Genomic DNA, 16,027 nt, shown 5'->3' on the forward strand with positions numbered 1-16,027 from the left:
AGACGAAGCAATCAAAAGAACCTATCAAACAAGGAATTTAAAATAACCATAGTTAATATGCCAAAGGCTCCCATGGAAAAGATAAACAATAAGGATGAACAGATGAGGAATTTCAGGAGAAAGAGAAATAATAAAAAGGAAATGTTAGAAATGAAAATAAAAACAAAACATGGCAAAAGAGATGAAGAATGCCATCAACAGCTTCATCAGTAAAGTTGACATATACTAGAAAAAAAGTCAGTAAGCTTGCAGATAGGCCAATAAAAAATGACCTAAACCAAACCACAAAATGAGTGAAAAAAAAAAAGTTAAACAGAGCCTCCAAGGGCGCCTGGGTGGCTCAGTGGGTTAAAGCCTCTGCCTTCGGCTCAGGTCATGATCCCAGAGTCCTGAGATTGAGGCCCGCATCGGACTCTCTGCTTGGCAGGTAGCCTGCTTCCTCCTCTCTCTCTGCCTGCCTCTCCGCCTACTTAAGATCTGTGTCTGTGTATCTACCTAAGATCTGTGTCTGTCAAATAAATAAATAAAATAAAAAAAAAAACAAAAAACAGAGCCTCCAAGTAGTGGAACAGTATGGAAAGGTCTGACATGCACGTAACTGAAATAACAGAAGGAAGAGAGAGAGAGAGAGAAGACAGAGCAGAGGATAACCGCAGGGAGTTTTCCAAATATAATGGAACACATCAAAGCACAGATCCAAGTTGAGAAAATCTCAAGCAGGATTAAACACAAAACAAAACAACTAGACATGTCATATTCAAACAGCTAAAAACCAAAGATAGAGAAAATCTTGAAGGCAGCCGGGGTGGGGGGGTGGGCGGGTGGGGAAGGCACACTGTATACCGAGTAGAAAAGATGCGCAAACAGGCAAGTCAGAAAAAAACGGATTAAAATCTATAAAGTGCTGAAAACAAAACAAAACAGAAAACTTGTGAATCCAGAACACCACACCCACTGAAAGTATCTTTCAGAAATGAAAAAGATATAAAGACTTTTTTGGACCAACAAAAGCCACAATCATTCATTAGCACCAGACCGGCAATACGAGAGGTTTTAGAAGATTCTTCAGGCAAGGGATATGACAATATATCACAGAAACTGGGATTTTATGTAAAGAAACAAGGATCAAAAATCACTAGACTGAAGGTAAATTTTAAAGATTGTTTTCTGTATCTTTAACCAGTCTAAAGGATAGTTATCTAAAGCAAAAACAGTAACAACACATGTGAGTTTTGAGTATATATACGAATCCAAAACGTGTGACAGCAGCAGCATAAAAAATGAGAGGATGAATTGGGGTAGACTGTTGTGAGGTCCCTACATAACGTGGGAAGCAGCAGGATATCATCTGAAGGTAGGCAGCAAGGAGGGCAACCACTAAAAATTTTTTTGTAACAGGTATAAAGAACAGTCTGATTATGGAGAAAAAATAGAGTGATACAAAAATTTAACCTAAAACTAGGTGCAAAGAGAGGAAAATGGGATAAAAACAGAAGGAAGTAATAGAAAATAATAGGGGAAGTAGGGGACGCCTGGGTGGCTCAGTTGTTTGAACGTCCGGCTCTTGGTTTTGGCTCAGATCATGATCTCATGGGTTGTGAGATTGGGCCCCATGTGGGTCTCTGTGCTCAGTGGGGAGTCTGCTGGAAAATTCCCTCCCTCTGAATTGCCTGGGTGACTCAGTTGGTTAAGTGTTTATCTTTGGCTCAGATCATGATCTCAGGGTCCTGGGATCAAGCCCCACGTTGTTTCTCCTCTGTAGCCTGCTCTATCTCCTCCTTGTACTCTCTCTCTGTCAAATAAATAAATAAAATCTTTAAAAAAAAAACAAAAAGCAAAGAAAATTCTCTTTCTGTACACCTTCCCCCATGTACTTGTGCTCTCTCTCTCTCTCTCTAAAAATAAATAAACAAATCTTAAAAAAACAAAAAAGAAAAGAAAAGAGGGGTGCCCAGATGGCTCCATCAGTTAAGCATCTGCTTTGGTTCAGGTCATGACCCTGGAGTCCTAAGATCCAGGCCCACGTTGGGCTCCTGGCTCAGTGGGGTCTGCTTCTCCCTTTACCGCTGCCCCTCCCCCTGCTCATGCTCACTCACTCGCTTGTTCTCAAATAAATAAAATCTTTAAAAAAAAAAGAAAACAACTAGTTAGAAGGAATTTTTAAATGAACTGTATCATTAATATTAAATGCATAGGTCTAGACATAGCAACTAGAAGTAGAAATTGTCAGATTGAATAAAAAATCAAGAGCTTACTATATTGGCTACATGAAATCTATTTTTTATGAAGATACAGGGTAACAGGGTGGAAAAGGATATGCCATGCAAATCCCGAACGATAAGGAAGAGGGGCATGAGAACATTTTTAAAGTGGTGAAACTACATCTTGATTGTACAGTCGACACCTGAACAACATGGGTGTGAACTGTGTGAGCACACTTATATGGGAATTGTTTTTCAATAAATACTGCACTGTAAATTTATTTTTTCTTCCTCATGATTTTCTTAACAGCATTTTCTTTTCTCTGGCTTACTCTATTGTAAGAATGCAGTATATAATATACGTAACATACAAAATCTGTGTTTTTGCTTTATGCCAGTTTATGTTATTGGTAAGATTTGTGGTCAACAGTCGGCTATCAGTCATTAAGTTTTGGGGGAGTTGAAAGTTATGCACTTTCTTCAACTGCACAGGGGTTTGGCACCCCCAATACCTGTGTTGTTCAAGGGTCAACTGTATACACTAAAAATGGCTAATGTTGATATATATCAAGTATATTTCAATAAGCCTGAATTTTTTAAAAGAATATTAAATAAAAAGCTATAAACATATATGTAATAATGTAAAATGAAATGATAGAACTAAGAACAAATTATCCGTTGTGTCAAGAAATGTAACTGGGCTATACTTACCTAGCAAGAGAAAAGGCAATTGAACCATAAAACAAATTCTGAATGGTTCCGTATAAGTAAGTTATAAAGGTCACAAATAAGAAGATGGACAGGGTATTCAGGTATTCAGACAGATGAAAACAAAAAGAACGTAGAGGTCATGATCTTAATATCAGACAACCTAAATTCTGGGCCAAAAAATTTTGAATTAGACTTTATAATGTTAAGTGTACCAAAAAAATAATGCTAGGAGTACAATTTACAATGAAGATGTTGCAATTCATATTGAAGGTATTACACTGAAGAGAAGGCAACTAGAAATATCAAAACATTATACAACATAGCATCAACATTCAAAAACAAAAATTAAGGGAGATTCAAGGTCAAATAGTTAAGCACATATTAGTAAAAAGTCTGAAACCTATTTACCTGTCTTGGTCCATAACAGTCCAAGTGGACCAGTACTAAGACAACAGAATAAATAACAAAATTGTTGACCCAGATACAGATCTGTCGAAGTCTGCACTTTGAAGATAGATAGTGCTTCATTTTCCCAAGAGTCACAATATTGACCATGTATTAGAAAACACATAAAATATCAAAAGAGAGGGCGCCTGGGTGGCTCAGTGGGTTAAGCCGCTGCCTTCGGCTCAGGTCATGATCTCAGGGTCCTGGGATCGAGTCCCGCATCGGGCTCTCTGCTCAGCAGGGAGCCTGCTTCCCTCTCTCTCTCTCTCTGCCTGCCTCTCCATCTACTTGTGATTTCTCTCTGTCAAATAAATAAATAAAATCTTAAAAAAAAAAAAAATATCAAAAGAGAAAACAGTTCAGAAAACAGTCATTAATCACTAGGCAATAAAAGCTAAAATGAATAACATAGCCAGAAAATAACAGCTCCTAACAACTGTAAGTTTTTAAGGACTTTTAAAAAATTTTTAGGGCAAAGAGGAACTCCAAACCAAAGTTGCAAAATATCTAGGAAATAACAATGTTAAAATATTACATATCAAAACTTATGGGATGCAGCTCAAATAGTGCTCAAAGAAAAACTCAAGTCTGAAATATTTATGTTGTTAAACAAGGATGAAAGAAAGTAAGTAAATCAAGCGTCAGTTGGTTTGGGTCACTGATGAAACAACAAACTATGTAGTGGGCACTCAATAAAGTGTTTGTTGAATAAATGAAGAACAGAGTAAACTTAGGAAAGTAAAAGGGATGAGTTAAATAACTTGCTGTATTAGAAAATAAAGAGTAATGGCACCAATAAATATATCCAAGAGCATGGGCCTTGAAAAAATGAAACCGGTAACTTAATCACAGAGAAGCAGCAGAAAGCCCAAGTACACCAACTGAAATGTATTAAAGCAGAAATATTGAGACACAGAGGACACTCAATGAGACTACAAATCCACTATGCTCAACCCTCAGCAAATACATTTAAAGATCTAGAAGTGGATATTATGTAATTTACCAAAACTTACCTCCGAGAAGACAGAAAATCTAAACTAACCAATTACTATGGAAAAAGAAATAAGAAAAATTTCAAAGACTTACTCCCACAAAACACCACACTAGATGCCTTCAAAGGGGAATTAATTCTTCAGAGACTTCAAGAGCAAATAATTTCAATGCTATTTAAAGTGTGTCAGAGCACAGGGAAAAATGGGGGTGGGGAGAAGCTTCCAGATTTCTTTTATGAAGCAAGAATAACATTGATACCAACAACTAATGATGATTAAACACAAAAAGAAAATTGCAGACCAGGGCGCCTGGGTGGCTCGGTGGGTTAAGCCTCTGCCTTCGGCTCAGGTCATGATCTCAGGGTCCTGGGATCGAGTCCCGTGTCGGGCTCTCTGCTCAGCAGGGAGCCTGCTTCCCTATCTCTCTCTCTCTGCCTGCCTCTCCATCTACTTGTAATTTCTCTCTGTCAAATTAATAAATAAAATCTTAAAAAAAAAAAAAAGAAAATTGCAGACCAATCTCACTCTATGGCTGTGAGGCAGAACCTCTAAATAAAACATTAACAAATAAAATCCTGTAGCACATTAAAAAAATATACTATGAGCAAGTGGGGTTTATTCTAAGAATGCAAGAATGGTTCAGTATTAGGAGACAGATAATGTAATAATTTCCATAGATGATGAAAACCATTGGATAATATTCAACATCCTTCACAAAACGTTTAATGAATTAAGAAAATACAGACATTCCCTAACATGATAAAGTTTATCAATCTTAATTCAAAAGCCAGCACAATGTTTAATGGAGAAACACTAGATGCATTTTCATTAAAGTCAAGAACTTCAACATGTTCTTGAGGCATAAGCCAATGTAATTAGGTAAGAGAAATAAATGAGAGGTATAAAAATTAGAAAAACAACAGTAAAACTATTTGCATTTATAGATAACAGGATTCTAAACATGGAAAATGTAAGAACCTGAAAAAAGAAATACAACAACAAGATAAGCTTGGCATAGCCAGCTCCAAATATAACCACAGACATCAATAACTTTCATAGACATAAACCACCAACTGTCAAGAGCTGTAGAGGAGAAGACTGCACTCACAATAGCAACAAATAGATAAATATCTAAGAATAAATTTTTTAAATGTGTAAGATTTATATGAAAAACATTTACAGGGGTGCCTGAGTGGCTTCAATGGGTTAAAGCCTCTACCTTGGGCTCAGGTCATGGTTCCAGGGTCCTGGGATCCAGCCCCACATCAGGCTCTCTGCTCAGCAGGGAGCCTGCTTCCTCATTTCTCTCTCTGCCTGCCTCTCTGCCTACTTGTGATCTCTGTCTGTCAAATAAATAAAATCTTTAAAGAAAAAAAAGAAAGAAAAACATTTACAGTATTCCTACAGTCACAAAATGAAGATCAGAATAAATGTCAAGGCAAACCATGTTGTTAGGAATTCTCAGTATCATAAATACATAATTCTCCCTAAATTGGTCTCTAAATGTAATGTAATCCCAATAATACATGTGTAAGTACGATCTATGAGCTATCGAAATAGGCAAACTGATGACAAGGTAGTTCATATGGAAATTTTTTAAAATTTTTAAAAATTTAAAAAATTTTTTAATTGTTAAATTATTAAAAAAAGTAAGTAAGTAAGAGGAGCTTGTCCTACTAACTATTAAATATGTTTAAAAGCACAAAACCTAAAGCAGAGTGACCGTGGAACATGAATGCAGAGAAGTATCAATGGCATGGTCCAAAAACTGCCTCAAATACATATAAAATTTACTATATATAAAAAAAGGGCATCTCCACTCTGAAGAAAAGATGGAATAATTGGCATACGGTGCTGGGAGAACAGGAGAGCTGCTGAGGAGAAAACAAAGCCATACTTCTCATCTTACCCCAGGATGCGTTCCAGATTGAACAAAAATTCAAAAGTACAGAATGAAACCATAAAGTTAGTGTGATAAACCATGGGAAAATTACTTAATCGTTGGAATGGGGAGGACTTTTAAAGCTAAGATACCGAATCCAAAAGCCATAAAGCAAGGACTGATAAATTCAACTACATAAATCTATTTCTGGGTGGCAGAGACAAAACAATGACAACAAAATGAGAAACTATTTGCAACTCTTAACACAGATAAATGGTTATTATACCTAATAAATAAAGAGCTCCTGGGGATGCCTGGGTGGCTCAGTCAGTTAAGTGTCTGCTTTTGGCTCAAGTCATGGTCCCAGGGTCCTGAGATGGAGCCCTACGTCGAGGCTCCCTGCTTGGCGGGGAGCCTGTTCCTCCCTTTCTCCCCTGCTCATGATCTCTCTTTCTTTCTCTCTTTCTCTCAAACAAACAAATAAATAATATCTTTAAAAATAATAATAATAAACTCCTATAAATCAATGAGAAAACCATCAACCACCAAATAGAAAAATGATCAAAAGATAAGAACTGAGTGGTCACAGGAAAGAAAACAGAAGTTGCTCTTAAAGATATGAACAGACACTCAACTTCACTCATAATAAAAGAATGAGAAAAGTTTAAATCATACATCCTTTGAACCAGAAATTCAGCCCTATAGGAACTTATTCTGCACACATATGTCATCTAGTGGGATAAGTGGTACCCCCTCCCCACTCCCCAGTATGTCCACCGGAATGTGTGAAGGTGACCTTATTTGCAGTGTGATTAAATTAAAGGTCTTGAGATGAGATCTCGGATTAGCTGGGTAGGCCTTAAATCCGATGACAAGTGTCTTTATGCGACAGAGAGAGACACATGGAGCGGGAGTCAATGTGAAGACAGAAGCAGAGACCAGAGGGAAGCTCTACAAGCCAAGGAACACCAAGGACTCCAGCCACCGCGAGAGGCTGGGAGACAGGCACAGAGTACGTCTCTGGAAGGAACCAATGCTGCCAACACCTTGATTCCAGAATGCTGGCCTCCAAAACCGTGAGGGAAGTCATGTCTGTTGTTTTAAGCCACCCAGTTTGTGCTACTTAGTTGCTGCAGCCCTGGGAAAGCTAATGCCCCCTGCCCCCTGAAAAGGAAGGTACAGCATCCATCACAGCATTATTTGTAGTAAAACAAGGCTGGAAGCATGAAGACAACTGATGACATCCAGTCCGTGGGAACAGTATGCAGGCACAAAAAAAGAATAAAATCTCTTTACAGACTGATGTGAAATGTTTTCTAACAGTCCTAATAGGAAACAGAGGCCACTCAAAATAGGCGAGATTATTTACCAGGGACACGCCATGAAGGTGTCCATAGGCACAAAGGAGCCCATGACGGAGACTCTGCTGTGGGGTGGGGAGTTAGGGGCAGCAGGCTCTCACCCATCCCATGTCCAAGGGACAAGATTCCAACCTAAGCACAGGTACTCCAGGAGAATTTGAATTTGGTGGTTTGGTGGTGGGGGCGTGTGGATGGCCAGGGCCAGCCTGAGGTGACCTCCCAGGGAGAGAGACGAGTCCGTCTCCTGACTTCCCTCTTCTCCCTCCCTCCTGGATGCTGTCTTCCCTTGAAGATAGGGAAACAGAGCCTTGTGAGGTACTCCATTTGGTCCAGCCCCCGGGGAAGGGGGCAGTGTGGGGCATGGTAGGGAGTGATCTGGAGGTGCAAGGAAGCCCCAGCATAAGCTCCATGATTTTTTTTTTAAAGCAAAGTGCAGAATAGTATAATAGAGTATATCACCGTTTCAGTGGGAAAGAAAAAAAGAATATGATGTATGCATTGGTTATATGCGCTCAGTAGATCTGAATGGACCCCGCTGAACCTCATCCCGCATCAAGAAAATGACTCAATTTGATGCTTTATGGAGAAGTCTGGGGTACCTAGGGAACAGGAGTTGGTAGGGAAAGACTTTTCACCATTTCCGCATTATACTTTTTGAATTTTGAACCACACAAATGGTTCAAAATGTTCCAATTTTTATTTATATTAAAAACTGTAAATCAAATTGAATTTTTAAAAGCCCAATGTCTGCGGTCTTTACAAGGGAGAGCACCAGAGAGTGCATGATTACGTTCAGTGAGAGACAGGCAGGAACAGCACGAGCTAAGGACGAGTCACAAGAAGAAGCGTACCCACCTGTCAGGTAACGCCTGCAGCACGGTGGGCATCAGCACCCCCGAGATAGCTTTATAGAGGATGGAGTCACACACGCCGACAATGTTCACCACCGTGGAGGAGCCCAGCACAGGCAGCATGTGGGGGGGCATTCCTTGCCAAAAGTGCAGAAGGAAACTTTGAACCTGTATCAACACCCAGAAAGGAGAACCATGAGGTTAGGAGGCCCTTCCATCAAAGCCAGGGGTCCCACCAGTCTTCAGTGGGGTCGTCTGCTCCCCCTTGCTGTGCAGGGGTGGCCCCATCCCCAGCCCCATCCTCCCCCTGCCCATCTATGCATGCTTCGGGCTGCAGAACCACCTGGCCTCACAGGCTGGGGTCAAGTCTGTCCTGCCAGAGAGGACGAGCAGTAACCCATCGCCCCCTTCATGCTCCCCGTGGTCCAGGGAAAGATTAAGGAACTGAGAGCACCAGTGCTCACTATTCTTTGGGCCTTTTGGGGCCCTTGGGTATTCTCGAGAAGAAGGGAATGATGTGTGAGGTGCTGTTAAAAGGAATGTATCCGGAAGGCATCTTGAAATGTGCGTACCCAAACCGGAAGAAAATGCAAGGACCTCTTCCTATCCAAATTCCTCCATCTCTCCAAAGAGCCCTGGCTGGCTGTGGCCGCTGTGGGATGCTAGATGGTAGTATGTGGACGAACCATGTGGGCACCCCCACCCCAACCACTAGCACAGAACAGAAATACAAGCGGCACTGGAGAGAGAGCGTTCTCCACATCATGGCAGGAGCTCTAGCTGTGCCATTGCTGAGGAAGTGGCAGAGCACATGTCTAAGGCAGACAACTCTTCAGGGGCCTGTACACCTCCATCTTCTCCCATGTGAGCCGGAGGTCAGGGAGACAGCGGGGTGCGGGCCCGGGGTGCAGGACTAGGTAAGGGAAGTGAAGGGAAACAGCAGAGGCGGTTAACTAATGTACCCGATAGCATTAAAATACCTAGAATTAAAAAAACATACGTAGAGTTTAGCTAACACTGAGGAGTGTCTCATCTTGAAGACAGGGAACAAATGACTGAATCTTTGTGAATTCTCATAGGCTCCACTTGGTTCCTGGACTATGTGTCCTTCTTTTCCCCACAGATGGGTTCTCTCAAACCCCCACCTGCAGCATTACCCACATTCCTGGCTCCTAAATCAACCCTGATCCAACGCAAAAGATAATTTGGTACCCTCCCTCTCCCCTCCCCGTCTCCTACTTTGGAGATGGGATTACTGTGGGCATCTGTTTTATTTATCAAGTCACTACAACAGACCAGGCACTTTGCATGGGTGCTCTCACTGAATACTTGTATTACTACAGCTGAGAATCCTTGCTCCCAGTTTGCAGAGACATTAACTTATTTGTCCAAATGCAGATAGCATGTCAGGGAATGGAGGAGTCGGAGCCCATGTCTGTCCACAGATCATTCCACAGATGAGTCTTGTGGCTAGTTTGTTCTTCTCATGGTAACAGCTCTTCTACCCCATACTTGACACCCACAGCTCTTCTTGGACTGCTGCTCGCTTCCCAGCTTTCTACCCCTGTCCTCACGATCCCTGTCCTCACGATCCCTGTCCTCATGACCCCTGTCCTCACGACTTGCAGTGTCCTTCAGGCCTCTCTCAGGGGTAGGGTCTCGCCTTCCTCTGACCAGGCTACCTCTGACTCCAGCCTGGTGACCTGAGATCAGCCTCCTGTGGACAGACTTCCCTGACACCCATGGCCTGGCCTGGGTGGGAGGCTAATGGGATAAGGCATGGGGAGAAAGCACGCCCCCGGACTTTGTAGGGGGCCCATGGTATCGAGCAAAACCATGATCAATGTGGTGAATGAAGTTCAGGTTTGCAAACTGTGACACTTAAATCACAGACCCCCTTATTCTATAACAGTGACAATATTTCAGAGTATTCAGGCAGACTAGAACTTAAAACAGAAAATGCAGATGAGCGAAAACTATCTTCCAGAGTTCTAGCCCAGGCCCCACTACCAACCAGGGGTGTACTGTCTCTCAGCTTAGAGATAGGTAAGCTTCCTCACCTGTGAAATGGCAGTAAAGGTAGCACTTACAGCATAGGTTTTGGTAAAGATTCCTGTAAGTACCTATGTTAATGCTTGGCACATGGTAGATACTTACTAAAGGTTAGTGGCAGTGGTGATTACATCATGCAGACACAGCCACTACTGGCCCCAAGAAATCCATGGGCTCCCCTAAGCTTTGTGATACCTTGCCTAAGCTTCTGAGTGTTACCCAGCCAGGATGCCCACCGCAGCTCTGCTCACCTGTAAAGGCTCTTGCTCTGACATTGGAATGGCTGGTGGCTGACTACTGGCTGGCTTGAGCCTAGAGATGGTCAGGGCTCTTGGCTAAGGTGCTTTCTTTCTAGAGGACCCTCCACTGTTCCCTGAGGCCAGCTTGTCCCTGGGCATCAGGGTCCCCGGGTCCTAGACCTCCCTGCCTGCCCTTCTAATACTGCCTAGAAACCTCTGCCCAGTTGATTCCTATGATTTGCTAGATTCTGAATTCATCTGTCTTTCTTAGCTCTCCTTGCATGCAGCCCTACTCTTTTTTATTTTATTATTATTTTTTAAATATGTGAGCAGTCAATTTCTAGCCGAAATTCTGGAAAAGATCAGCGGCTGTGTAGTTAAAACAAATCTGTGGAAAATCAGTCTTTAGCAGGCATCTGTCTGTTTTAATCCTGCTCAGCTTGCACAGGGAGCCCTGATCAGTCCTCAGTCTCCTGAGCAGCCTTTGGAGAGGCGGGTGTTGGGTCAGTTTTAACCTCCCTTTTCACCCTCCACATTTTAGGCCATTTAACGTTCTAAGGTACTCTTTCTTCAGAGTGAGGAGGAAAGGAAGAAGGGAGAACGGTGGAAAGCTCAAGAGCCTAGACTTGGAAGTTGGGTGTGAAATGGACAGGCACAGTGTAACACAGGAGGGGGAGCAGGTGGGACCTCCTAGGATGCTGGGTATGAAGGGTAAGGGGAGGAGAAGCATCAAGATTCACAGCGTGAGCCACTGGGGGGGGGCTTCTGAGAAGGGAAACACAAGTTCAGGTGGAAAGTCAGAGCTCTGATTTGGCCACATTAAGTTGGATGTCAAGTCAACAGTCTGGAGCTCACGCAGAAATACCTAAATAGGAAACCTGTTGGCTTTTGTAAAATAGAGATCACGTCTACCCAGTACAGGACCCAATAAGATCATGGAGGCAAAATGCCTGGTAGCATGTAGGGAACTAACAAACAGAAAGGGGTTATCAGTCCAAAGGGAGGAGGTTTCCTTATTCCTTGTAAGAGGCGACATCGTCAGAGGCAAAGGATGGAAAAGCACGAGTTTTCTGGATTATCTACTTCAGTCCCCTGAACTCCCAGCTCTTTCCTTCTTGGTTCAGTGAAGCATCAGGAGAAGATTTCCTTATGAGTACCTATGTGGGCTTTCTATTTCTTTTCTATATCTGTTCTTTACTTCATCCTGAATATACTAGCACCTTCTGGGAACACATCACATAACTTCCAGTCAGAGGTGCTTAGTTGCTACAGCATTGAAAGGATCTCAACAAAGCATTAGCCACCAAAATATCTATCATATCTTATGCTCTGATTTCAAAATCAGACACTTCCATGAATTCTCATGTAGATAAAATGATCATCTCCATTTTAGGGCCAAAGAAAAAGAGGCCCAGAGGGATTAAGTACTTTGCTCAAGGTCACAGGCTGGTAAGTAGTGGATTTGGACTCAAACACAAGACCTCTGGACTTGACAGCTCTTTATGCAACGTAGTTTGGAGAAGGCTTTGCAGGGAGTCACCTCTGTGCAGACTGGGGCTCTCTGTACTTGCCTGACTGGGCCACAAGGCCGTGGCACTTTTACATCCCTCCACCCATCCATCCATGCGCTCATCTCCCCAGCAAATATTTACCGAGAGCCTAAGAATATGGGTAATGTGGATACAGGAGCAAACAAGACAGACCAACACGGTAGGAGACAAACAGTGAGTCAGCCAACAAGATCATTTAAGAATGTGATACCAGCATTAGTTATAACCTCAACCCTTAAAGATCTTAAAGACCTGAAGCAAACTGCAAGGTCAAGCAAACTGCAAACTTACCCATGACTTTCCTCAGCCGTGGGAGAAAGCCATGCCCATCAAAAGGAAAATAACCCCCTTCATTCTTGTGTGGCTGGGTGAATGAACCACACTTTGATTACCCATTTTAAAAACAGCCACCAAATATCCCTGCCAGGGGCATGGGAAGAATATTGGACTGCAGGTGTCAGGTGACAAAAGAGGCAGCCATGACTTTGGCCCTAACCGAATGTGTGTCCTTGAGCCAGTCTTATAACTCTCTGGTTGACATACCTGACAAGCATTCCTATGACCTTGTATAGGGTTTTTACTAAGCATTGTCTCATCTTCACCTTCCAGGAACCCGCTGCATTAAAAAGGCAGGGATGATATTTTTACCTTTATTTCTAGGATAAACAAGAACGGCCTTCACGGCAGAGCCTGGGCTCGGAGTCTTGGCACTTTCCCCACAAGAAACGTGGCCCCCTCAAGGTTCCCGCAGCCTTCACTATATACTCTGCATCCTACTCCTGATGTGCATTCCTGTTTTTCCCCCTGTGGGCTGGGTCTTACTTCTTGCCCCATTCCTGAGACCTACAGCAGGAGCACGGCCCCGTTAAGTGCCCAGTAAGTGCTGGAATTAATGCATGGAATTAAGTGTATTGAGAGGATGAGCCTGAGTTTTGAGATGAATAAAGTATATACAAATGTAAGGGGACACTGTCTCTAGTTCTGTGGCTAGTACTTGTAGTGGAGAGGGACAGCTGGCCACTAGAGCTCCCCAAGCTCCTCTTCTGTGGGAGAGAAGTGCTGCCCAGTGAGGACATCATGGTGGGGCCAAGAGACCAGCTTCTGCCAACAGAACATGCGCAAAAATGATGCCTTTTATTTCCGGGCTGACAACGTTAAGAAACGGGTAGGTCTTCCCTGTAACCTTTTCCCCATCTGCCGGCTGAACAATGAGGACGCCAAGGCTCCAGGGCAGGGTGTGGCCACATGGTGGCAGGAGCCTGGGTCCCTCAACTACCCCCAGGAACCAGCCTGCCCCCTGTGAGCGCCCACGCTGGGTCGTGACGGCGGTGGGAAATAAACTTCTAATGTATTAAGACTTGGGGTTATTAGCTACAGAAGCCAGTGTGGTCTGAACTGAGCACGAACCTCTATTTGCTCTCATCTCAGTGACCTTTGGGGTGTAAGACATAAACAGCCAAACCACAACAAGAGAGAAAGCAGTGATTTTTCTTTCTTTTTTAAAAGAACCCGCTTAGGGACGCCTGGGTGGCTCAGTTGGTTGGACAGCTGCCTTCGGCTCAGGTCATGATCCCGGAGTCCCGGGATCGAGTCCCACATCAGGCTCCCAGCTCCATGGGGAGTCTGCTTCTCCCTCTGACCTTCTCCTCGCTCATGCTCTCTCTCATTGTCTCTCTCTCAAATAAATAAATAAAATCTTTAATAAATAAATAAATAAATAAATAAATAATAAAAGAACCCGCTTAAATGGCTGCTCAATGAATTGGGAGATTTCAACCATCTCATGAATAAAAGCCGAGAGCAGGAACAGGAGTCCTTCTCTACCAGCACCCTGCCATCTCCTTTGGACCCGTGAGCCCAGGGCCAGCTCGCAGGCGACCACCCGCGCCCCGGTTACTGAGGGAACAGTCCGTGACCTCTCACAGGTAAGCGCGGCGCTCAGTGAATGCTCACTGCGGTGAGCCACGGGGGCAGAAAGGCACAAGAATATGCGGGAGAGAGCACTTTGTGCTCCCCGCCATCTTGTACCCTCCCCTCTCCCACAGGGAGCACCCCAGCCTTCCCCCACCCCCTGCCCTGAAACCCACACCAGGGAGTCTCTGGGATCTCATCCACCAATAAATAGCTCCTGGTTTTTATAGCCCCACTGGAGCCTGCTTCGTCCTCTAATTCAATGTCCTCCACCTATGCCAGAGAGTGTGGGGGGGGGGGCTGGATTTTTTTTTTTTTTTTTTTTTGCCTCAAGGCATTTTCTGGAATCAGAAAGGCCTCAGGTTTATGCAGTGAAACGAGTGGCTTCTGGCTGTCCCTCTGGAAGGCTTTCTTGGATGGCATTTTAGGCAAGAAGGTTTATTTTACGGTCTCTCTGGTTATGTAACTTGCCCTTCGTCCTCCCCTGTTTCTCCTCTCCATTCCTTAACTGCACTATTTTAAAATAAAAAGAAAATGGGGCCTCAGGAAAAAATTAAATCCAAAATATAGGAAAGCTTTCCTCCTGTCTCTCCGAACCTATAATACCGGGGATAACAGTAACCCTGCGAAACCGTCTTCCTCGTAAGCCAGTGGGGCAGGCGACAGCACACGAGTCAGATCAAGGAGCGGGCCATGCCACCTGCTGTCCACACAGAAGATGCGTGAAACGGGGGTAAGGGCAGCCCCTGCTTCCCGGGATCACCGGCAAGATGATGGGAGCTGACGCACCACAGGGGTTTCCAAAGGCCTGGCACCCAGGAGGGGCTCTCAAAACAGGCGCTCCTGCTACCATGATATTTTAATACAGAGTGTTCTGTGGCTCAACCTTGACCGACCTACCTCATCGAAGTTGGCTCGTATTACAGTGTCCAGTATTCTCTGACAGTGTGTTCTGTACATCATAATAAAGGTAGAGACCTGTGGGGAGAAAGGGGGTCAACAATAAAAGCATAATTAATAGACATTACCACTGTCTCCCCTTGGAATTTCAATTTTCAAGTCGTTTATTCCCTGTTGAGGGGATGAAATCCACTTAACACCAACTCATCCTGTAAGACCCAAGTAAGTCTGATTTTCCTTTGTGGTTCTCTCTGGCCCTGGGGTCCCTCCTCTGTGCTTCTGGACATGTCTCTGTCCAGCAGAGCACCTGCCCTGGGATCCAGTGGAAAGCGTGGGCTTCTCTCTCTCTCCCAGTCCCCACACCTGAGACCATGGGCCCTGGGAAAATTTAAATGGCATATTATTCCTACTCGTGTACCTAGCGCTTTGCACGGCCCCTGGCCCACCACAGAGTTCAGTAGGACGTTATTAGATTCTCATCAGCTGAGATACTGAAGAATTAAAACCCAATGAGTACTTATAAGAAGGATGTTTGCCAAAAATCACAAAAAGACATTCAGAAATTTCCTGGAATCTGCTCAGTAGAAGAACATCTCCAGATCTATTTATCCAAGAATTTTAAAGCTACAATATAGGAAGTTTATTGATATATTAAAAAAAAAAAAGCAACTTTAAGGGGAAAAAAGTTACTAGTTCTTAGATTTAAAGCATTTACAGATACTCATCTGGCTCCAGAATGCAGACATGCATTCATTTATGTAAACTTGTGCACAGACATCCATCTCCCCTCCTCGACCATGAAACTCCTGGGAGCAGGATTCATGCCTCAGTTACAGCGTGTCCCAGCTCCCAGGGGATCCCCAGCTCCCAGGGGATCCGTAGACAGCAGACGCTCAGCATTTGCTAGTGCACTGGGCTGTGTCAAGATAC

General features: G+C 43.6%; 1 protein-coding gene across 6 annotated transcripts in view; it reads right to left on the reverse strand.

The window, feature by feature from the left end:
* The window catches only part of RFX4 (regulatory factor X4), a 157,773-nt gene that overhangs the window by 56,995 nt on the left and 84,751 nt on the right, over positions 1-16,027 (reverse strand). For all 6 annotated transcript variants that reach the window (XM_032346506.1, XM_032346509.1, XM_032346508.1 and 3 more), the window contains 2 exons: positions 15,098-15,175; positions 8,450-8,613 (listed from right to left, as the gene is read on the reverse strand). In XM_032346506.1, the coding sequence (XP_032202397.1) occupies positions 8,450-8,613; positions 15,098-15,175 (242 nt within the window). The remainder of the gene's footprint in view (positions 1-8,449; positions 8,614-15,097; positions 15,176-16,027) is intronic.

This window comes from Mustela erminea, chromosome 6 (genome assembly GCF_009829155.1).
Source record: "Mustela erminea isolate mMusErm1 chromosome 6, mMusErm1.Pri, whole genome shotgun sequence".
Classification (NCBI taxonomy): Eukaryota; Metazoa; Chordata; class Mammalia; order Carnivora; family Mustelidae; genus Mustela; species Mustela erminea.